We start from the raw sequence: 24,678 nt of genomic DNA on the forward strand, positions 1-24,678 counted from the left end.
ACTTAATGGTTTGCAGTTTCTGTGTAGCCAGACACCTCAGTCCAAACACGCTAATGTGTCTGTTCGATGTAAAGAAACAATTTGCAAATATGTTAGACACAACTTTATAAAGTGTTAATATGTTTTCTAAGCTTGTTGGAAAATCCCCTGCAGTTTTATACATGTCAGCAAACACCAACGTCTCTCTTCAGTCTGTTTTTAAGTCTCACTATGACTTAAGACATCACGCATAAAATAACAGTGTACAATAGAGGAATTTAATTCCACTAATAATGACATACAAAATGCAAATGGTTGTTTTAAAAACACCACATAGTTATGTAATCTGTATTGTTGACTATCTCGCAAACGACACATACAGTTTATAATGAGCGTCAGTTCAGCTTACCTCAAATGAGACTCATAAAGCTTCCTTTGGCATCCTCCCTGCTGTCTGTTTCGCCTTAGTGTGATATGGACTCCATAACAATCAGCACCGCCCTAATTATTTCTGGCACTCCAAACTTGCTCTGAAGGAGAAAAGACCAATTTGAGGCCTTTAAAATGCCTTAACCTTCTTTTAAAGAGCCAATTAGCCAGCACATCTACCCATGAAGCCCAGCATTACACTATTCCTGTCACTTCTTTGGAGAGAAACCTATTTTACACAATTAATGAGGATACTTTACAGCTTGCATTTCAAATTATATATATATCTACTGTTGCCTGTGCCAGCTGGTCTTTCAAAATCTCCCCCATGTATGTCAGTACATATTCTTCACCTTACAACCAAGACCCAGTTCTAAAGTGTGTTAAATTAAATTAGAGCACAGACGCACAACTTTAAACATGCATTTGTGTTCTGTAGTAGCATTTCCCTTCACGGCCTGAGGTTGCTAACATCGCACTGAGCAGAAGGAAATGAGAGAGGTCAGTCACCTATCAACTCGCCTATCACCCCTCGTACTGGCAGAGTAACTTCTGCAGATCTAAATGAAGTTATTTGGAGAGCCTGTCTCTGCAATTACCTAACATCTGCAATAGTTTACTTGAGTTACTCTGGTGATTAGTCAGACTCCCCAGGCCTTATGTGATCAAATCCAGATGTGTTTGTTTACAGCTATGAGAGCTTAGCAAAAAATAAAACAGCCATATATCTGTGCATCTGATGAACTACAGCAAAGATGCCCACTATCAAGAATCATTTCACACAAACAGATTGTCTATTGAAATGACCCATGACTGATTTGATGTAATACTTGACATCCTATAGACAACATTATGATACAGTAACATCACATTTGGAGGTCAAAGTGATTCTACACAACATGTGACTCATGTTTGTTAAACCATGTGTTCCGACTCGTCACACATGCGGCACTGCAACCTGTTGCAGTTTGGACCATTTCAGTTCAAAACCTTACACACTAAAAAGGTTTTATTCCCTCCTCAGAGAACACAACATGCTCTACACTTAAAGAAAAATGCTTTTATTTCATCAAGTGAGCAACATCCCGACTCCATGGAAACTCATTTCACCTATATGATCTATATGTGTAGTTTAACAGCAGCAGTATGACGAGTTCATTAACAACTCAAAAAATGTCACTCTCAGTGTGACATCAGTGTGCGTATATAAAGTGTGTTACGTTGCTGACAGTGTGATAAACGCAATACACTTTCCACTAAGGGGGCGTATTAACTCAGCAAAGCCGACCTCCCAAGCCTGTGCACTGTGTGCAAATTACACACGTGCACATGTAGTTATGTGTTGGAAAGCTGGGTTCTAGGCCCATTTAGTCTCAACCTGTCAGTCAGAAACCAGATATCTGAGATTTGCCCATCTGCGTTCATCGACAAGTTTCAGGCAATATTTCTGAAGGAAAATGGCAGATGTATGTACAGTAATGGCACAGCAAAGTTCATACACATGTCCTTGAAACAAATGTCATGCTACAAGCTTGGTGTTGTAGTGAATACTTACAGGGCTTGGCAAACAACTGAGGCTTGAAAGCTAACTGCTAGTGCTAGCCAGTTAGGTCAGTTGCAAATGGGACAAGACTTGGTTTATTCCAGAGACATATGCCATCAATATGTTTCATAACTGCTTACACCCAATTGGAACAGTCAATATGCTGACAGAGACCACTTCTTAACGCATGGTTGATTTACTTTGCCCCTGTGAGTGACTCCATTGATTGCAATGATTCCATTGGAATTTATTATAGAGTTGAAGTCACTGAATCTTGGAAATGACATCATGCTTTAAAAAGGCTAGGGGAAACTTTGATTCTTTGGGAAATACACAAATATCATTTATTTATTTTTAATTAGGATATATGATAATCCAGGCAAACTCTTGTATGCTAACTGTAGCCTACTACAGTCAAGTTGGTCAGCAATGATTGAGAAGTTGAGATGGAATCTCTAATCACTTCAAACCAGCCAACAGAGGTGAAGCCTCCTGTTGCCCTTCTGACTTGCAGAGTAAGGATAGCAACCCAGCACAGCCATTCTTGCTGCACCTAAAACTTATTTTTGGAAACAGACATGAGCTTTTAACTGTTAAGAGGCTATATATATATATATATATATATATATATAAAAGGGGAGGCAGTCCATAGCGACTTGGCTTGGGAACCGGAGGGTGGCCGGTTCAAGTCCAGCATGGACGGAAGTTGGAGAGGTGCTAGTTCACCCCCTGGGCACTGCCGATGTGCCCTTGAGCAAGGCACCGAACCCCCCAATTGCTGCTTCATGGCTGCCCACTGTTCCGTATGTGGTCACTGTGCGGATTGTGTTCCGTGTGTTCCGTGTGTGCTCTGTTCACACGGATGGTTTAAATACAAATACAAATAAATAAACTTCCCCATGTTTGCATGTTGCATGCTGTGTCTGGGACAATAAATAGGAATCTTAATCTTAATCTGAAAAACATTACATGGAGTTTCGCACAGTGAGTGTCGCAAGCAGGAAGATGACATATTCTGTTTCCAATGCCACCAGTTTGTGCCCCCCCCCCCCCCCCCCCCCCAGAAAAACAGGGTGAATCTGCTCAACTGTATGGGAGAGTGGCAGCTGTTACAAGTTAAAACCAAGCTGCCTGTCACTGCTCAAATGAGCACAGCTCACAAGAAAAGTGTCCCACCTGTCAAACCGACTACAGTTTATAGACGCACACAAACAACTTTCTCATTCACAAGAGACTACGACTGTGATCCGCTTAAACAAAATCTAAACAAACAATATCTGTGACTGGTCATGGCAACTTGACCTCAGGATTAATGACTGTAAATCTGGGTGAAGAATGAGGATGAGACGTGATGTGATGCTAATTTTGAGTCAAACGCTCAGAGACAGAGAGATGGGGTGGGACTTCATTTGTGAATGCACCCCCTCCATAACTGATTCTATAACATCGCCTATGAGTATTTACTGTGGGAATATAATGGAGAAAATCACTAATACTGTATATTTGCAATTGTACTATAGGTTTTTCCCCAAGTTAAATCGAATTAACATTTTAGCATTTAACCTCTTAAACAAATGTGTTTTGGAGATTTAATAAATTATCTTCTTACCTTGCTGTAAATGGCTACCTACAGTACAAATTAGAGACCAATCAGCACAGTGTCGTTGCCACAACTTGTGTTTCTAACGGAGTTGTTTAGAGCTGTGTTAATGATACTATTTTAAGCACAGGGTGTCAGTTAGACTTAGAATAACTACAGAGAGCCATCCAATGGAAATCTGTGGCTGTGAAGCAAAAGAGAGAGAAAGAGGGAGAGCGAGTGTGTGTTGGTACTTTTTGAGTGGGTGGTGTGTATGCAAAGTGAATGTCACATTTCAGGATTCACCCCCCTCTGAGCCTGGAATCATTTATAGGCCTTTAAGCATGTTGCCTTGACTCTTGTCATTGTTGTGATGTTGTCATCAGCTTAGCCTGGATGCTGGGAATTTTTGGAAATGTTTAAAAACATGTGACAAGCTTTAAAGTAGCACTAATTTATCCTCTGAGCTTATCATACCTCTCACTTTTGTAAAGCCATATAACCTACATGACATTTCACTGTGTCAAACGGTTTCCAGCGTCTGCAATCAAACAGCAAATGCAAAAAAGTATTTGACTTTGAAAGTAAAAAAAAAAAAAAACGTAAATAACAAAAAGCGTATGCATAAGAGAGGTGTCCCAGCTAGGTAAACCAGCACTGAATCAATCAAAGCTGTAGTAGAGGCGATTGCCTATCTCACAGATAGCTGCAGGGCAAAAGTTGCAAAGCACAGGGCCAGACAAAAACAACACCTAAAGGCTGATCTATTTTCTTGTTTGGAAGTAATATGAGTTCCTACATACCTTCTTGTGATTTAAATCAAGGTCATTAACTGTGATGTGTTGGAGGATGCAGAAATTGGGACATTAATCCTGAGGAAATAGTTATCTGCCGGAGGAGGTGTGATCAGAATGCAATGCGACTGGATAGTAGTGGATGAAAAATGTGACAAGTCTATGTCACCAGACATTATCTTCCACAACTTTTGCACATAACTCCTGAACTATTCAAGATGCCACTAAGGGAGGAAAATCTAGGACCATAGCTCCTGTTCCCATGAGCCTCATTTTCTCTGCTATTTATTGTGCATTGCTGAAATTCTCCCTGTGTTCTGGGCCTACTTTTCAAGAGGAAAGACATATAAACAACAGGCTTTACTTGTATTTTAGATAAGATTAATGATAGTATCACTAAGTATGACAGCCTCAAAACAGGCTTGTATAAGAGAGGACATTATTTCAAAATTTTACTACTTTATTTCATCATATATTAACATAAAATCTCACTGTTTCCTCGTCTGCTCCCATGTTGATTTGCTGCTTATAATTTGCTTTATATATTTGCTATTGATACAAGCTGAAAACCTCATCCATATTACCAGTTTACTTCAATTTCTTCAGTAGAACAGATTTATGACATACACCTACATTTTTCTTTTCTTCTATTTTTCGTATAGTTAGTAACAATGGATGATCCTCCACACTTTCTTAACTGATGTTTCCTATTGCTTATAAATCCTTCCAGCTGCTTATACCCGGGCCACACTGGATGCGAGAGCACCGCGAACGTCTTCCTTTTCATTTCTGCACCCATGTTATCAGGTTAGAGTGGCCACACTGCCTGCGTGAGCCATGTGTCTCTTAGAGAGAGTTGGGGTCTTGCCCCGCACGGTCCACTTCAAAATAGATTGTTAAAATTATCTTTCACCACAGTTTCAATGTATATCTGCTAAATATGTCCCAAACATTTAGATGTTGGTGCAGATCTGGATCAGGGGACAGATTTAGGCTTTCTTTTTTAAACTTTCTTTAACATCTTTAACACAACAAGATTTTTCCCGGAGAATATTAATTTGTTATCTGGATGAAAATTTCAGGCATGTCTAGGGGACTTATATTTATGAGGGTATTTGGTGCAGATCCAAATAGAAATGTGGATCTTGTGAATTTAGGGCCTGAAGGGCCTTGGCAGAGGTATACACTCTACTGAGTGTCATTCTAGTTGCATTTAAAATCGAATTAAATCAGTTTATACACTATATCACTCAATCAATCAAATTTTATTTGTATAGCCCTTTTCACAAATCAAAATTTGTTTCATGGGCTTAACGAGGTGCCACATCCTCTGCCCTTAACCCTCAAGAACAGTAAGGGAAAACTACCAAAAAACAAACTATTAACAGGGGAAAAACATAGAAACCTCAGAGAGAGCTACATGTGAGTGATCCCTCTCCCAGGAAGGACAGAAGTGCAATAGATGCTGTGTAGCTGATCACATCAACACAATTACAATATTTACAACACTGATTAGAAGAATCAGTTTTTCAACATAATAGAGAGGTGAGTCAATGTTTAAAGTATGTATACAGAAGAAAATGTCTGATAGAAATGTAGCGAGCATCAATGACGATTGAAATGGAGTTATTGCCAGTAATGGTAGTGAGTAGACATATTGTATATCAAGGGGTCTTGTTGTAATCATAGTCCACGATCAGCTGGCACCACAATCCACCATCATGATCCAACACTACTATCAGGATCCACGATCACAATCCACCACCACAATCACGATCCAGCAATAACCCCAAACCACCATCACGATCCACCACCATGATCACGATCAGCTGCCACTACGATAACAGTCCATGCCTGCCTTTAAAATCACACGAATAATATCAAGCCTTTTGTTTTTTTGCTCTATTATGAGAAGTGTGAGATATTCTGAGCATGTATAAATTAGACAAGTGCACCTGCAGCTTGTGGCAAAGGTAAATCCCTTTATTGGGAATCGGTAAGGTGTATATAGAAGAGTTCTCATAGGTTTACAGCTCCCTGTATTTTACTCTACACATTAAGTTTCGTTTCCTACCAGTGGATTCTGTGTAGACTAGAAAACCAGATTAAATCTGTGTGTAAAATGGGATTTCTTTCATGTTGTACTTAAATTTTGACCAAAGGAGATTAGTTTAACTAAACCTAATCTCATTTCAGCTTTACTCTTACAGTCATTTGCATATTCGTTGACTATAAGATTGGATGATTTACCTTTTACATGGGCACAGATGGGATCATCAAGGATCAATTGATGCATCAGTGCATTTTGATTTTCCTTTTTTCTGGCATTAAGTAGCTTTTGATAAAGTCTTAATTTCCTTACTACATCATTATTAGCTTTTGATACCGACGTGCCATCTGGTAAATGTTAAAGCACAAGCAGATAAGAATTCATAATGAATATGGTCGACTCTATGACAGATTGTAATAAAAGAGAGGGGCTGTGACAATTATCGCAGAGACAGAGCGTGAGGGCATTTGACAATGTGGCAGGGCTGCACTTGCTAATTGCAAAGCTGCTCATACATTTCCACTATCTCAGCCACCATCACGATTCCTTTATGTGCAATCACATTTTTTAATGTTTCCACTCCTAAAAATCTGACTCTCCTGACTCTCAGATTGTGTGTTGAGTGGAAAATATTTAGCAGTCCAATGGGGTTCGGTGATATATAACAGAAGACCTGTAACACTTTCCCACCTACACATGGTGAGAATGAATCCAAATCATTCTATTTCACAGCCGTGTCAACTCCTCCCCAGCACCACCTGTCATCAGGATATTTTGCAGCAACATCAGAGGAAACACTTTGGAGATTGTGAGAGCTGTGTGCTTTCATCAGTGTCCCTTAATTAAATCCACCTTTCCCCAGGCTCTTCCATGATCTCTGCAAATAAAAAAAACTGAGTAAACACACCTAATTAAAGAAGTTACAACACAACCCGAGCAGGTTCTGCCTCGGTGTCAGCGGCTGGCGTATCTGCAGAGGCTCTGCAGTGCACTGTGATTCCTCACCGGCTCACAGTCAGAACAGGCTAAAATCATATGTCATTAGTAAATTACACAGGTGCCAGAATGAGTTTATCATCTTGAGAATGAAAAGCTTCATAATAACCTAAGGAGGTGCTTCTAAAACGGTCCTATCTTTTAAGCTAAATGAACATGCCACACTGATACGAGATTATCCAGCTTTAGAGCAGACACTGTTGCCCCGAGGCCTGCAGCCAGTTTATGATGCACTATTTTCCCCTAATCTTTTCAACCTCAACAAGCACAAGTACAGGGCAAAGGGAAGAAGAGAAGAGAGAAAAATGTGTTGCATGGCTGCAGAATTTTAACTTTTTTTCAAATGCTGTTTTTACACATGTGATATTTCCAGACAAAAATCCTGCAGACTAGTTGACAGGGAGGGTGTACTGTTGTGAAAACACATCTGTTAGAGCCTGATGGAGAGATTGGAGGTCTTCATTTAAGCAGCTGCATTATTACAGCAAGATTATTTTCGGTGTTTTCTAAGTCGACACTGACAATTTAAAAATTAGTGATTGGATTAATATCCTGGTTCTGAGAGTTTTTAATGGATATTGCAAGAGTGCTGATTCTTGTCAGTACTTAATCTTGGCTATTATCTTGAATAAAAGTCAGAGTTGATGACTCAGAAATGGGAATTACATTTTAAGGCATCAATACAGTCAGAGAACAAAATAATTATTTATACAACTTCCCTCTGTTGTGATGTGAATCTAATTATTTGACTGCAAATGATGCTGCATGATCAGTGAGTGAATGGATGTGCTTAACACCTCAAGTACAGATAGAAGTAATATGATGTAAATGCTGGTGCTGCAGTTTCTAACATTAATTTATTGCCAGCCCTCATAATTTTCAAATTTGAATGCAGGCAAATTAATACATTTAACCTCTTTTTAAATTATTCTTATTTACATTCGTAGCACCTTTCAGTAGAGATTATGCACCGTAATAATGAAAATATAATAAATACAAATATATATATGTACAAACACATATTTATATATAGGATAAACACAGAGGACAGAAATGGTGACCAGACCTTGTAACATTCACATTACCTGTGAGATGGAGGCGTGACCCCCTTTCAATGAGTATCACACATCAGTTAGAAGGATATAGCCTGAGCCTGGTAATTTGTTAATAACGTTTTCTGTGGGACTAATCAAGTTTTTAATTTAAACCGTAAAAAAAAAAAAAAAAACTTAATTCTTTAAAACAACTACCATTTGGAAAATTTAATTTAAAAAAAATAATTAAAACTAACAACGAAAGAGAACATTCGTGTTTCAAAGCCAGAGTTAGAAATACTGAGGTCACCCATTATTCCAACCTCAGCACCGATGTCTGCTCTCACCGGTTCTACGGATCAGAACATAAGGTTTTAATGTGAGTCAGCTGTAGGGTTTTTTAATAGATGAGTAGATTAACAAAGTCTATCTGAGACTGTGTCTTATGAACAAATGTTGGTTTAGAAGTCACTCTTCAGTGACTTCAGGTCAGACATATTCATGTCAGGTCCTCTTCAATATCTTTCATATACAGGTATTGATTACAACTATTAATACTTAATTGTCAAATGGAAATGGAATAAGTCACTGACTGTTTGCACAGCATTTTAATGTAAACATAGCTAATGTGATTACTTGAACATTTCCAATTTATGCACAACATTCATCCTACTATATAGTTGCGAGTTAATTTGAAGATTTTACACATAAACATATGGTCAATAAATAAAATATTGTGTCATACTTATATATACCAACTACAACATTAATAATAGTAAATCAATTATATATTTATAAAAATCTACATTCTTTTTATAGTGTTCTCTCACTACTAATATAAAACACAGATCTAAAGCATGTGTATAAGTCATGCTCAATAACTGTATAATGTACATATCAATAAAACACTGCAAAATGGCTGTTTGAATAGCAATTAATCTGTGTAACATTTGTCTCTGATCTAACACACACACACACATATACAGTATATATAATTATTTATATGATGGAAAACATTTGAGAGTGTATTTTAGCCTGTAAACGTGTTTGTCAGTGTATTGCACTTCCACTTGTAAAGCCTCCAGTATGTGACTGTCTGACGCTTATCTCTCCAGGAGTTATGGGAGTTAATGAGAGCAGCTTGACAATGTGAGACTACCTGGAGCCTCAGGGCCTGTCGGGGAGTGAGTAAACCATTAGCCCTTGCCCTGGGGCAAATGGCTCCTAAAAAGTGAAGAGTTCTGCAACACCATTTTATTACTAAAGTCTCCACGCATAGGCTGATACTGTGTTGGTATTTAGAGAGAGAGAGGGGGACAAGCTACATGCCACTGCCACTGCGGATATATAGTGTCGTGTACTGTCGGAAACCTGAAGACCAGGATGGTCAAAACAAGCCAGAGATATAACACTGACATACAGTAATCTCTGCAACTGACACACATGCACTGGCTTTTTAGAAAGGCAGTGAGAGTTGATACAGACAAGAGTAATGGGTCTCCACCTGTAACATGACTCTGTCTTCAGAAGGAGGCCCGAGGACGGCTGGGTGTGTCTGCCCACTGTCCTCCCAGTAGGACACCACTATTCTGCTGCGCATTGTCTTTGTGTCATGGGTCAAGAAGATAAATCCACTTTACGCTGCGGTTTAACAAGCAGCCTCAGAAAAATGATAGCCCTGGGAGCATATTTTTGGCATCATATAAATAAGAAATGAAAATAAAAGAGAAATTACACTCCTGAAAGCTTTGATTTAGAATGATTATAGGTTCGTCTGTGACTTTTTAACAATGAGTGTCAAGATTCCACTGAACATTTCTGAGCAATCACAAGGAGGAGTTTTAAAAATATGAACAAAGACCCCATTGAATTTTTAAAAAATGTAAACACTAAAACAAAACAATATCTGCTGTATAAAAATGACAGAATACATATTTTACAATAAACTATATTTAACTTGAGGAATGAATAAAAAAGACTATATAAAGATATTAAACTGAAAATTATAGCTCTTATCAAATTTTACACGCACTTTATTTCGACATGAGAACACAGCCTAATGATAGTCGCTTTGATTTAAACTTGCTCTAACTTTATAGCCGTGATAAACCATTTATTGATTGTTTGCTTGTGAATGCTAAACAGGCGGCATTAAAATGAATCATCTAGTCAGACTGTAAACAATTTATTTCACCATATGTTGCTCCCCACCACGCTCAGACTAACTGCTTATGGAAACATGGCAGAAGTTTGATGTAGGTGGAAGGTTGAGTTGAACTTTCCAAATCTTAAATCTACAAAGGTTAAGAACTCTGGTGGATCGACACACTCTGAGTTCTGTTGAGTTTGTTACAATTACTTTAAGACACATGAAACAATTCCAGATATAGAGGTGATTTATGACATTAGCCGTGAGCAGTGGAGAAAAGCACAAAGGGAGATTGTATGAAGATTATAGTGATGAAATAGTCAAATTTATTATCTTGACAGCTGGATATTCCAATTTCTTTGCCGCTGAGCCATGTAGATTTTCCAGAGTGCAAACACGTTTAAGTACTTCTTCAGAGTCAATTGAATCAGATACTAGTTAAATTACCATTTTTATTAACCTACAGGTTCACATTTCTGTAATTTTAATCACTATTGAAAGACTATTAAAACAGCTTTCCTATGAAGACAGAACTAAGGGTCATTTGGAGAGCGGCAGAATTAATCACACAATGTCACTTCAAATCTATCTTTCCATTCACTTTAAAGCTCGCTCTAAGATTTACATGTGCATGGAGAATTATCTGTGGTTGGTTAAAGGAGAGATCAGGAGTGACGATGGGCTATACCCACCTAAAGCTCCAGGAAACTTGAGCACCACACCTGAGCCAGTAAGTAAGATTATTGAAATGAAGGTTGTACAGTATTTCTGAAGGCTTACAGCAAGGCCGCTAAATATCTGAAGATCACTAACTGTCAATATCCTGCTACAAATCACTTCCCATCTCCTACCGTACCTGTGGAGTCTACTTTCCTTAATCCACTGTGTGTGTGTGTGTGTGTGTGTGTGTGTGGGCAAGCCTCTGGAGTGAGGACAGTAAATAATATACCAAGAGAACATTAACCTTTAGTTGTGGAGTTAAGATGGAACCTCAATTAACAAGAGTAAATAATCCTTGTGATTACTTTTAGCCGGCCTTTATCTCGTACATAACCTAATTAAATGGACCATCCAAACATAAAACCACAACTAATCAAGAGCTTTGCTGAGGCATCGCAATATGGCTGTGTGGGATTTTAAAAACACACCCACACATGTGCGAGCAACCATGCGTCCCCTACACACACACACACACACACACACACACACACACACACTAACACAGTTTAGAAAGACAAGGGTAGGGTTTGATTTAAAAACATAAAATAGTTTGTAATGGGATCACTTAAATAATACAAATTTTAAAAAATAAGCGATTTACAGTAATTAAACCCAATTATTTAATTATTTGCAGTTTGCTCTTTCTTTGTTCAGTCCTCAGAATAACCTTGTTTGAAGCTCAAAGTCGATCAGATTTTGACGGTTGTCGATTAAATCAAAGGACAGACAAAAAGACAGATAGTCCCTCATTTATAGTTTGACAGCCATGAAGCAATGCAACACTCTCCATCTCTGAAGGTTCTTTCATTAACGTTCTAACAATCAGACTAACCTTGTGAAGTGGCTGAGTTGTGTACAGTAGAGAAACAATGACTTTTACCTTAGGAGACAAAAACATATTGAACTCTTCCAAACAAACATACCACGGCTTATTTGAAGTGGCAATCTTATGTTAGTGGTATAATAACATGTTCCTGTGTAATAATCATGATAGTTTTAAAGACTCAATCTAATTTGTCATGTCATGAGCTTTAAGTGGTATTCACACAGTTCTTTACAAAAACTACAATACCCAGACTTCATCCAGTCGCAGGCCTCGACCACATACTGCTGTCATCCTCTATCTTCACTGTTAACACAGCAGCACACAACATAATAAGAGTTATGCTAATGCTTTAACATTCAACATGATCTTTCTAGAAATCTGACAGTTGTTAAACTATCTCAGACATTTTAACTTAAGGGGAAAAAGACAATTCTTCCTCCTACAATTGTGGGCTGCTGTGGTCCAGGATGTACAGATGTTCAGCCACTAACTAGATGATTGCTGGTTCTATCCCCAGTTCCTCCAGTCCACATTTCAAAGTATCCCTGGGCAAGACACTAAACCCCAAATTGCCTCTGATGGTTGAATGAGTGGTGTGTAATGGAAAAAAAGCACTGTAGTGCTTTGTAAATGTGTGAATGGATGGGCAAATGGGATTTGGCTTTTGAGTGATCAATAAAATTATAAAAATGCTAAAAACAGTTTATTTACAACACTGGGTTAAGTTGCCAAACCCTTATTTGGTCTCTGTGACCATAGTCTGTTTATAAAGATGGATGACGTGTCTCCATGTCTTTCAACATATGAATCCAAAATATCTAGATATTTACACTGCCATCTTGTGCAAATTGGAGCCAGATTCTGAGCAGTAGTGATTTGGTGATAAAACTGCAGTATTAAAGGTTCAGTGTGTAGAACTTAGTGGTGAAGTTTCATGTTGTAGCTGAATACCCCCCAACCTCACCCTTCCCTTCCAAACATGAAAGAGAACCTGTGGTGAACTTCAGTTGTTGTAAAAGCTCAAAAGGTGTTTAGTTTGTCCAGTCTGGATTACTGTAAAAAACATGGCGGCCTCCATGGAGAGGACCCCCTCCTGCTGAAATATAAAGTATTTAAATGTAAAGGGCTCATTCTAGGGTAAAGAAACAACAGTTTGTACAATTTAGAGTAAACACACTACTGAGAACATTTCTAAGATTATTTTATATTTAATTACTGCCAATAGATCCCTTTCACCAGAATCTTAAACCCTGGACCTTTAAGATCCTGCCGATATATATACACAACCAATCTTGAGTCAGTTTTGCCAAACATATAGTTTCACCCCTTTTTTATAACATCATTTAACTAATAATAAACCAAAATCCCTTGGAAATACAACAGTGTGATAAGAACAGCCTAAAATGAGAGAGACCATCTTTGAGAAAAATATATTTGACATGTATTTTGACTTTTTAGTTTGGTAAATGTCCCTTCCACTTACATGGAGGAGGCAGGTTGTATGACCTTTACTGCTGCCAGCCACCAGGGGCCGATCAAGACACTTTGGTTTCCCTTTGGTGGAGCAGTCATGTCGACCATCTTTATATATAGATGCTATCTTGTATTAGCAAACGTAACATAAATATGCATGGGAATGAATCAGTTCACTGTCATGACTATTCTCTTGTGCTCCTGTTACACTTGCATTTAGCATTTACTATCACCTCACATCTTGCAATGGTGGTAACAGCGGTTGAGCAAAAGATACAGTGTCACTTTTAAAACCATTATCTTGCCAGCTTTCCACTTTTACTGGGGCTGAAACAAATAAGGGAATGATCAATGCACAAATGAAAAATGACCTGGTTCTAGCAATATGACATTTTGCCTATGCAGACCAAGAAGATTTGACTGGGAGATGTTGTGGGTCGTGGTTTGGACATAACTGGGGATCTGAAGAACTGAAACTGATTAATAATGAAAATAATCAGCAAATTAATAGATAATAAAAATGAATCTTTTGTTGCAGCTTAACTCCAAACTAGCTCTCTCTAAACTGACAGTTAAATGCATACATTTAAATTTAAATACTTGCAAGTTGCAACCTGTTAATACTTGAAGTGCATGTGTGTGTGCCGAATAATTAGGTTGTAATAATGATGTAGGGAAAGTGGCAAAATATTATGCAGTGTCTGAAATAAAGGTAATTAGTGTTAGGACAGAAATGGATCTCATCTAAATGCATTTCCAGTGCAGTCATTATTTTAGAAAGTAAAAAGTCATCAAACAAATTTCATGTTGGCTCTTAGTATGAAGAGTATAATATCACCTATAATGCAAATGTTGAAACATTAAAAACTGATGCAGCTCAGTTTGTTAATAGTTTCTCAGTGGAGAGTTGAACTTAGTTGAGGTCTCAGTGCAGTAACATAAGATTTGGTTTCATTGTGTTTGCAGGTTGAAATTGGTTAAAATAGGCCATAGGAAATTGACTCCATTTAATCTGAGCATTGAAATGTAGACCGTGTAATCAGTTCTCGTTCACATGTGGGCCAAGATAAGACTGGTTTTATTTGTGTGTAAATCTATCCTGAGAGGCCTCATTCTTGACTGTGGCTGTGGTAAGCCATGCCTCCGAGCTGTAGCGCCATGTGTGTGTATGTGTGTGTGTGTGTGCGTGTGTGTTCACTGCATTTGTGTGGACATAACTGGTCCTTCACTTGGGTCCCCACCCTCTGCCTCAGGATCCTTGTGTAATTGAGAGATGATCTGGGCATCGCACACAAAGCATGGTCACACTGCCTCAGGAAGTGAGCACAATAATCTTTGTAACAAGGCGAGGATGCCTCTTTCTCTCTCATGGCGGAAGCAAGGAAACGTAACTCAAGGGGAGATAATATAATTCCTTAAGTGTATTGTTCAGTCGAAAGAAGAAAAAAATAGAGGTCAACGGTTTAACGCTAAGTAAAATCTAACACCTCAGAGCTACAGTCAAGTCAGTACAGTGTACTCTTTGTTTCAGGAAAAGTTGCGGCGTAATACAATACGTGTATGTGTTCTCAATCATTTGCATCCAGAGCTGGTACTCAAGCTTGGTACTGGCACAATGCATTATGAAGAAAACTTGATTGTGAGTTGTCACCCGAGCCACATTCCCTTTAATTACAGCCTTTGCATGGACATATATGCATACAAATGGCACATTTAAAGAGTGGATGAAAAGGAGTTAATTTGAAAAACTACAACAAAACCATTTGTTCCCACCAAAACAGCATTCACTATATGACAAATGATGCTTTAGTCTTATGAATAATTCTCAAATTCTAAGCAATCAAGTTTTAAGGATATCGTAAATCCTGTTTAAATGGCCTCATTCATTACACGGCAGAGATGGGAGGGATACTAATAAAGTGTTATGTCTGAAATTGTCAGTGACTTCATGCGTCGCTGGGAGATGCTCAGCGCCGAGCTGATGTATGGTGCGACTGACTGTATGGTGATGGAAATGTCGCGGTGGCCTCGTTAGCATTCTGCTGTAACCCTCGGGCAGGGGTGTCAGATTCTCTCAAAATTTACCACTCAGTTTGGAACCAAAAGATTCTGTGCATAATGGCTGTGGGGGCCCTTATAATGAAAATACTGATCCTCACTAGCATGGTCTGCTCTGAGGAAAATGTTGATTAATGAACATCTGTATATGTGAGAGGTTGGTGGTCAGGAGCAGCAAAGACATGACTCGGAAACGTCGGTCATTTACTCCAGTTTCTGTTATTTTTCTTACATTATTTTAAATTGCTTTAGTTACAATGACTTTGGCTTTGGACCAACCTGGGGTAGTTATAACAAGGTGTTACAAGCAGTTTTTTAAGCCAAAAGATCACTACTAAAGCAATGCATACACTGTGTGATTTGAGTCTGATTATAATGTGATTTCTGAGTCGCACGACTCACTTTACAGTCGGACTGATTTTCAGCTTAGTTGTGCGTCATTTTTCATGCAGTGCACGGGGGGTTCAGACCACTTGGCGATTAGATGAATTGAGAAATTTTGGTCTGCATTAGTCAGGTTCCTACACAGCATGAATCGATTCCCTCAAGATTAACACCTCCTAAAATTACAAAACATATAGAATATGTAATGTAACAATTCTGTGTGCGCATCCAAATGGTCAAAATTTGAGAAGTTTAATCTGAATGTCTGTGTTGATGCTCATGTAATGGGATGGAAATTATCCTCTACTTAAGGACTAATGTCGCTGGTTCTTACCATGTATTAAGCTCATGTACAAATTATGGATTTAGCAGAAAATGTATAAGAAGAGAAATAGAAAAAGCAAATTATTCAATACCACTATGAAAGATGTAAACAAAAAAGTGACAGATATATATTTCACAGCTAATTAACACTGAATGTTACATAGACCAAGTGAAATGAAGACAGGCTTTCAAATGTCCCTGCATGCTGTGCTCGCACATCCTTCTTTAGATGTCTCATTCCTGGAGCACTCTGCTAAGAAGGGTTGAAAATGTGAATTACAAATAAGCTACTTAACCACAATGAATTAAGGCCTAACATTTGAAAAATTGATACTGAAATTACTGTCATTATGGTGCATTATGTCTGAGCGTAATGATTGCTTTGGCGCTGTTTGAAGACAAAGGCAGGCTCTGGGGGGGAAAGTATAGTCGGAGAAAAAGTTGATTTCATGGCTGTTAATGATATGTGAACTTCAAACCTTAATTTTAGCAGCCATCATTTCCTTCCATTTCACAACTCATCTTTTGTTAGCTCCCTAAATATTAATGCCATCTGCTAATGATTTCTCCCTCTCTGGACAAAGAGTGAGCCTTACCCACAGAGATCTACTTGTCAGACAGAAAAACAGTTCTTTTGAAGGCTTAGCTTTGCTTTGTACAACATGTGCTTTCGATGCAGAACAAATGAGAGAGAACACACTGTAACAGGAATGCACAGACTGTTTTAATCTTTCATCACTAATTGATGGATTTGATGGTTTTGGAGAGCAGTAAACATTTTAAATCTGTAGGCTTCTCACAGCAAAAGTAGGAAATTAGTAAGATTTACTGTCCTTAAGCAGAACTGTGTTTGGCCTCTGCTGTGTTTTTGTGGGTACAAAGTTTGCACAAAGCATCTCAGGGTGTTGACAAAGAGATGGATTGCAAACCAAGAGTGAGGACCACACAGCAAGTGTGACCACATTTCCTCGCAGCTGTAATATCAAACTACCAAAACAGATACATGGAAAATAGGGCATTAAGATTTTGCCTCCATGTTTCCTTGGTTGCAAACAGTTTGGAGACCAACTGAGGCTGCTATTAATTCTCCATCACTTTCAGTTTGGATGCCTGAAAGCTAATTAAAGGAGCTCTTAATTGAATCAGCCTCAGGACCCCCCTGAACGAGAACTCAAATGAATTGTGCTTGGAGATGGAACACAGGAGAAGCAAGAAGAGCATGGAGATTAAATAAAAAGGTTGAAATTACCAACAGTCCAAGGCCAAATCCCAATTCCCTCAATCATTTCTTTTGGGAATTCGGAATAGTGGTTATCTAGCCCCCAAAATGACCCTCTGAATGGAGTGATTTCAGAAGCAGACTCTAAATAACAGCAGTAGGAGAAAGTTCCAAGAATGCTGTGTGAAATGAGTAGCGAGTTGGTTACCCATGGTGCAGGTAAAGATTCTTGTAGCCCTGCTCTGAAGGGCCACTAACCATGCGAGGACACTCATTGGACCCAGGTAAATTAAATCTTGTTTTGTGACCTTGTCCAACCAAACAAGATATAATTTAAACTTTTTCTCTGCTGATCTTGTGACTCTTCAGTCTGCACAATACAGACATGTTAGACCAAATTTACTATTGAATTCAAATTCATATATCTTTTGCTATGAAAACATATAGTGTATATCAGCGCTGGGGTTTTCGCTGTTGCTGCTGATTTTAGGGGTCTGGATGATCATTGTATGACTTTATGAGATAGTTGCAGTAGAGTGATGACAGGAAATGAGGGAAAGAAGATGCAACTAAGACTCGAGACCAGGGACACTGCAATTCATTATAGGACTTTTTTTTCTGTGACTCAGTTTGACTGGTCAGTAGCTATCTACTGGACCCATGGAGAAAAGATAGCTAAAACTGCGTTGTATGTTTAGAATAAGTGCATACTAGTGAAGTGCCTGTAAAGCAGGTGTTGAAGTAAAACCTTTTAGAGGACGTACTAGGGTAGCAAGCTATACTAAGAGGTTTTCACTATTTTCTAGTACAAGCTAATTAGCCTTGTTTGCCATCCTTCACTTCCTGAAATGTATTAGGGTATGCAATGTTGTTGTTCCTAACATTCATCTCCAAGGGCTACTTGATAATGTCCACCATGATGGTCGAATCCTGCATCCACTTAACACATTCACAACAGGTTTTATCTTCATTTTCATGGATTGTATCTTCCATCCCTTAGTTTGTAAAACCGTGAGGTTTCTGTGACTATCAGAGGTTAACCAGACATCAGTACAGTTTTACTAGCTAACGATCTGAGCCAAGTAGTTTCCGCTTCGTGAGAGGAACAAACTAAATGCTGTATAGGGATGTCTTGAACTGTTTACAGTTGATAACCAATGGTATGTGGACATGTGTCAGCAAACGTAGGATTTATAGTATGATTATGAAAATGTCAACAGCATACCACGGAAACATGTCTCCTGGCTCCTAAATGTCATTCAGCCATTACAATGATAAACACCAAGACAGAGGCTTTAGGACAAAAAATAAAAATAAATTGGGAAAATTGGAAAACCTAAAATTTGAAAATTACTTACAATGAATGCAGTTTTAATGCAGTTTATAAAATATTGTATAAAAAAGAAAAAAAAAATTCAAAGAGAGATGCAGAGAAAATATTTTCTGCTGTTATGTGTCCATTGTTAAACTGAACACAGGTTTTTACATTTTTTTGTGAGGAAATTGTGGCATAAGCCTAGCCCCTTACCCTAACCTTAACAAAATAAATCAAAACTAAATGTCTAACCCTAACCCCTATCCAAACTGAAACCTAATTCTAACTCTATAACCAAGTCAGCCCATTAAAAGTGAGGACCGGACAAAATGTCTTCACTTTCCCAAAACGTCCTCACTCTGTAGGTTGCAGGCTCAAAATGGTCCTCACAAAGATATCTGTGAAAGTACTCACACAGACACACACACATATACTACCTCAAGGCCATGTTTCATTGTCCTGGGAAAGCCATGAGGAGGAATTCCTTTCATGTGTCATCTCCTGTCACAGCACTGTCCTCACAGAGGCTTAGTGACATATGAGAGGCTCGGCAGAATGTCCTGCTTTTAGTCAAATGAAGAGTCTGGCAGCTGCTGTATTCATCAAAATCAACGGATAATCTGCTTTCCATATAAAATCAAGTGATGATTAACATTTTTTTCCGGAAGGGGGATGGGAGTGTAAATGCTACCACCTTTAAGGAGACACTTGAGAGACATGGGGTGGAGAAGGTTTGGAGAGGGTGTCAGGAGATTTTAAGTTGCATGAACGTAGAGTAGAAACCATTTCATTAGATTTTCTTGCAGTGGAGTATCTCAAAATGCATTTTATTTTCATTGTATGAGTTGACATACAGTAGAGTACATCTGTGTGTAAAAACGTTAACTATCAGTTTTGTGGTTGTAAACTAAACATGAGAAAAAATAATGCATAAACATTGTAAACTATTCGTTTTTTAATCTGATGCATTATTTGCCACATCCTCACATGTGGTACAGTGAAGCTGAGTTGCACTTTGCTTTTAAACAACAACAATACTACACTGACTCAACTGTAAGAGACAAATATGATACAATATATTTTTCAAGATCATTTTCAGTCTGTTGAAAACCAGGCCTGCGACATGTTGAAATTTTGAGGCAAATTTTCAGAAACACATGAATAAATAAGATTAGAGTGATCTCCTTTTGCCATGCAATGGATTAAAATAACTGGCAATATGATTTATTTCATAACCAACACAATCACAAGATAATGTGAGCCTCAACCACAGATTTATTTTAGCAGAACTTGTCAATTTCTTGTGTTACTTTGCTAAAATTGTTTGTAGTCTCACCAATTAAACAAAAACTCTGATTTGCTAAATATTTTTTCACATGTTATAAAGTCTTGTGTCCTCTAAGGACATTTTAAATTAAATTCAATATTTTAGAGGTGAGGCTGCAAAGAATTGAAAGGGCAAAAAATACGACCCATCTTTTTCAAAGCGGTTCTTTATTATGCCAATATGGCACCTGTAGTAATCAGGTAAGAAACCACTACTGCTAAGAATCACTATACTATTTTTTATTAAGCGTGTATCATTAGACGCATAGTCTGTCCTCCTGACCCCAGCACTGTGTCGGACAAGGGCTAATCAGGGCCGAGGAAGGGAGCTGTAAATCTCTTCCTCCTTCACAACTACTAACCAAGCCCTTCTCCACCGGACTCCAATCAAAGGGAGCAGAGGCCATTAGGCAGCTCTGGACCTCCTTTTCTTTATAATTACACCCTCCTGGATTGACCGAGCACCAGCTAGCCCTTTGCTATTTGCAGTAATTAGTCCAGAATGTGAGCTGTCAACATGCAAAAATCGTGCCAGTAGGCCCACAATGCCATGGCCACCCCCACTGAGTTCAACAACAAGCACCTAGCCCCGGCCACTGGAATGCATTAACTTTCTCCTCTCTCTCTATTTCCCCCCCTCGGCGACTCATGTCAAATCCAGGTCCCTCAGAACAAAATCTTAATAATTAACTGGCAAATTTTAACATGATTGCTTGTGACACACCTACTCTGGTAATTATTGCTTTGAGGCCATGTGCTAATGAAATTAATGCATTCATTGCCCCAACAAATTAGCATAACTCATACAAACGGCCCACATTTGAGACCCTGTTGCAAAAAGGGAAAACAGCATGCAGGAAAAAGCCTCATCAACATCATCAACAGCACAAAAGAAGGTAGAAAATGAAATGGATGGAACACTGAACCAGACTCTGTATGATGAGCACTGCTTGCTCAAAGTCTTAATGGCTAAAGCCTCTTAATGTTAACCAAGGGTGATTGCAGTAATGCATTACAGAGTGATAGCGGCGCAGGACCAAATGATTATCACTATCATCATTACAGTCATTGCTGATCTACATATACATTTCTCTGTGGACAAATATTAAATGACTGTGCCACTGCAGACATTAAAATGTTATTATACTGATGCATTAACTTACTGTAGCAGACTTCATATCAATATACAGTAGAAGCTTCCCAACAATCCTTCTCTAAACGGCACAGCTGCCACTTGCAGAGATCACCAGTCCTGCCACTAACCCCTGTTCATGGCTGTTTGGTTTCTCAGTGGGATGTCTCTCAGACATTCACTGCTCGCCATTAATAATTGATGACGATGTCATTGTTATAATGGACGAAGACAAGTGCAACAGTCACTTGGAGATGCTGCAAAAGTGTGAGAAATGTCCCCTTGTAGGTAAAAGACGAGCAGAGTTGGTTGTAACACCTAAAAATGTGTTTGCCTGCAGCCAAATACTGGCAGCGAAACTGAAAATGGCTTCAATTTAAACAACACTGACTCGCATTAATATGGTCAGGGGACAGTGTTCAGGTTAGCATGACAGCTTCGAGTAGTGTTTCCACAATCTCTCTTGATATATCATGACACCATTTTGTACAGAGCATCTGCAGCACAGAGTCAGAAAAGTTAGATTCAGTATGGTAGTGCGGAATGTTTTGGGCTTAGTGTGGATCTTAAATTAAAATTATTTTTTGATTAAAAAAGCAAAATATTAGTATATCCACAGAGTTGGTGTCTACTTGGATCAAAATTGTAATTACCTTAAATCTCACTTACAAACAGGAACTCATTGCCTTTCTTCATGTTATGATTTGAAACCTGAAATTATTGAAATTATGTTGCTGTGAGTTTTGACAGTCTGGTCATTAATCATGACCATCTGGACCCTTATTTGAGTCACACTTCCTGTATATAATGTGTGAGGAATATAGCACTGAAAGAATGCCAATGACTCAGCAGGGGTTACAATAACATAAACAAAACCCAATGTCTGCTCAAAATGAGTATATTATACAATTTTTTATTATACCAGAATATTTTTACCAGGGTTACTGTTGATAAATAAGTTTTCGATTGCTCCTCCGTGTTAGTGGATGGGACAAATACCAAACTAAAAAGTCATAATACATATAAAATACAAATTTTCCTTAAGATGGTTATTAAGGTAAGTTTGGTTTTAAATAGGTATTTGATGTTACAAAAATGGGGTGAAACATTATGATTGAGAGCTAAGGCTGAGTCCAACGCAAAAATCAATGGTACCTCTACATCATGGCTCTAACCCTGATCGCAACTGCAGAGGCTCCAAATGCACAAGATGGCAGTGTTTGTAATCCAGATATTTGGCATAATTTCTCATATAGAGTCATTGATTCTGACACACATATGAATTGAATATAATTTTCCAAAAGCTTGTTCCAATAGGAGGCTAACTAGCTGAGCATTCTTACAAATGAGAGCTAGTTTAAAGCGTAGACTGTAAATAAAGATGGATGCCACAGCTCTACTTCTCCACATTGTATAAAAAGTAAACAAAAATATTTAGGATACAGCTGCCACCATCTTGCTCTTTTAATATCATTTGGGGCCGGATCACAGGAAGAAGTAGTATTTGGGGCCTGCCAATACACAAGCTCTGAGAAGGATTTATTTAACCTGTACTTTGACTTTTTCGTCTAGCCCATGTCCCATCCACTAACAGGGAAGAGGCAGTGTTTTGAACTATACTGCGGCCAGCCACCAGAGGGCAACCAAGAAAGTTTGGCTTCATTTTGGGATCTATGTTCCAAAGTCCAAGCCAAGTGAAATACAGAGTAAACAGCATGATGGGTCTCCCTCAAATACATGAACCAATGCTATGTGGATCCACATCAGCTGTTATAGGATGTGTGATTTTGTTCACACCACCAAAGCAAGTCTCTTAGCTACCCTGGCTCTCAAATACCAGTCAGCCACAAGAAAATACCCAATCCAACATTTAATCTTAAATGTTGCTTCTACAAGGATGTGCCAAAAATGTTTTTATCCATTATGCACATACCTGTGGAATCATTATAGTTTATATTTATCATACTGAGACTATAAAAACAACATCACCATCACCTCCCTGTTGGAAACAAACTCCAGCTGTGTGTAATAATGACACACTGTCTTGTGTAAAAGAAAACAACATCATATCTAAGGACCAATTGTTCTTTGACCCTTCATGGAGACAAACCATAGAGACGATGAATAAAAGCAATCTGACATTTCCCACGGACTAAATGATTCATTGAACTTTGATCAGTGTGTGAAACGCTAGATGTGTGAACACAGCTTCATGTTTAAAATATCTCAAAATCCTGAAAGGTTGTTGTCAAAGTTACTGTGACATTTTCTTCCACGGAGTGTATCTCTCCCATACATATACACAAGAACAGACAGCAAATCACATTTTCAACCCATCGCTGTAGAGCCAACAATGAATAAAACACTCGGTGGACAGCTTGTGATGCTTTGACCCGCAGTCCAAGCATGAATACATACAACACATCAACAGCACACTTCCTAATCTGAGATGGTTAGTAATGTGACCACCTTATCCAGCATGCAACTCCATCTGTGATGACACATCGGCTCCACCATTTCATACAAATACACCCACAAATACAAGACAAAATGTGTTGATGGAAAATTTGCATTAGGAATGTACCAAAGGAAAGCATGATTAATTTGTGCTCATGAAATGAATACAGATTTTGTCATTACATGGCTTGTATCCTTTGCCAAATATTGTAATGTTTCTCGCTGCTTATCCACAGCGAGTGTTCTGCTGCAATAATAAGGAATAAAAGACAGCTTACAGCTCATAAGCAACACAACTGCTGGTAAATCAGCTAAATCACAGAGCAAAACAAAGACCTGATTGCTCATTAGTATTATGGATCTGCTCTGTTTAAATCTGATTTGTGAGATGCAGCCATTGTTTAATGACTTAAATGGTGTTTGTTTAAATGCTCACTACCTACATTTCACACAGGAAGATTAAAAGATTGAGACATCATAGATTTATCCTCGTATTTTTACAATGCTTTTTACAACACACTCTCACACACACACATACACGATTACACGTACCTTGGCCTTGCAGATGATACATCGCAGTCTGTCTTCATTCCCATATCCCTGTAAGGAAACAATATTTTAAAGTAATTTAGTGAAAGTGAACCGTCAAAAAAACTCATCTAAAGCTGCACTTAGTGCACAATGACAACATTTTTCTTTCTGTTTTGATCAATAAACTAATTATGTTTGGAAATCATCATTTCATTTTTAACACAAAGAAACATTGTGCATAATGATGTTTATTCAATGACAGCGCTAGAAACCTGAATAAACATGCTGCTCCTACACATTGGACAAACAATATGTAGAAAAAAAACAAAGGGCTCAAGATTTCAGAACACATAACAACCA

General features: G+C 38.3%; 1 protein-coding gene across 1 annotated transcript in view; it reads right to left on the minus strand.

The window, feature by feature from the left end:
- The window catches only part of LOC109625528 (uncharacterized), a 72,410-nt gene that overhangs the window by 34,010 nt on the left and 13,722 nt on the right, over positions 1 to 24,678 (minus strand). The window contains exon 3 of the mRNA XM_020080791.2: positions 24,340 to 24,387. Within this exon, the coding sequence (XP_019936350.1) occupies positions 24,340 to 24,387 (48 nt within the window). The remainder of the gene's footprint in view (positions 1 to 24,339; positions 24,388 to 24,678) is intronic.

The sequence above is a fragment of the Paralichthys olivaceus genome, chromosome 3, assembly GCF_024713975.1.
Source record: "Paralichthys olivaceus isolate ysfri-2021 chromosome 3, ASM2471397v2, whole genome shotgun sequence".
NCBI lineage: Eukaryota > Metazoa > Chordata > Actinopteri > Pleuronectiformes > Paralichthyidae > Paralichthys > Paralichthys olivaceus.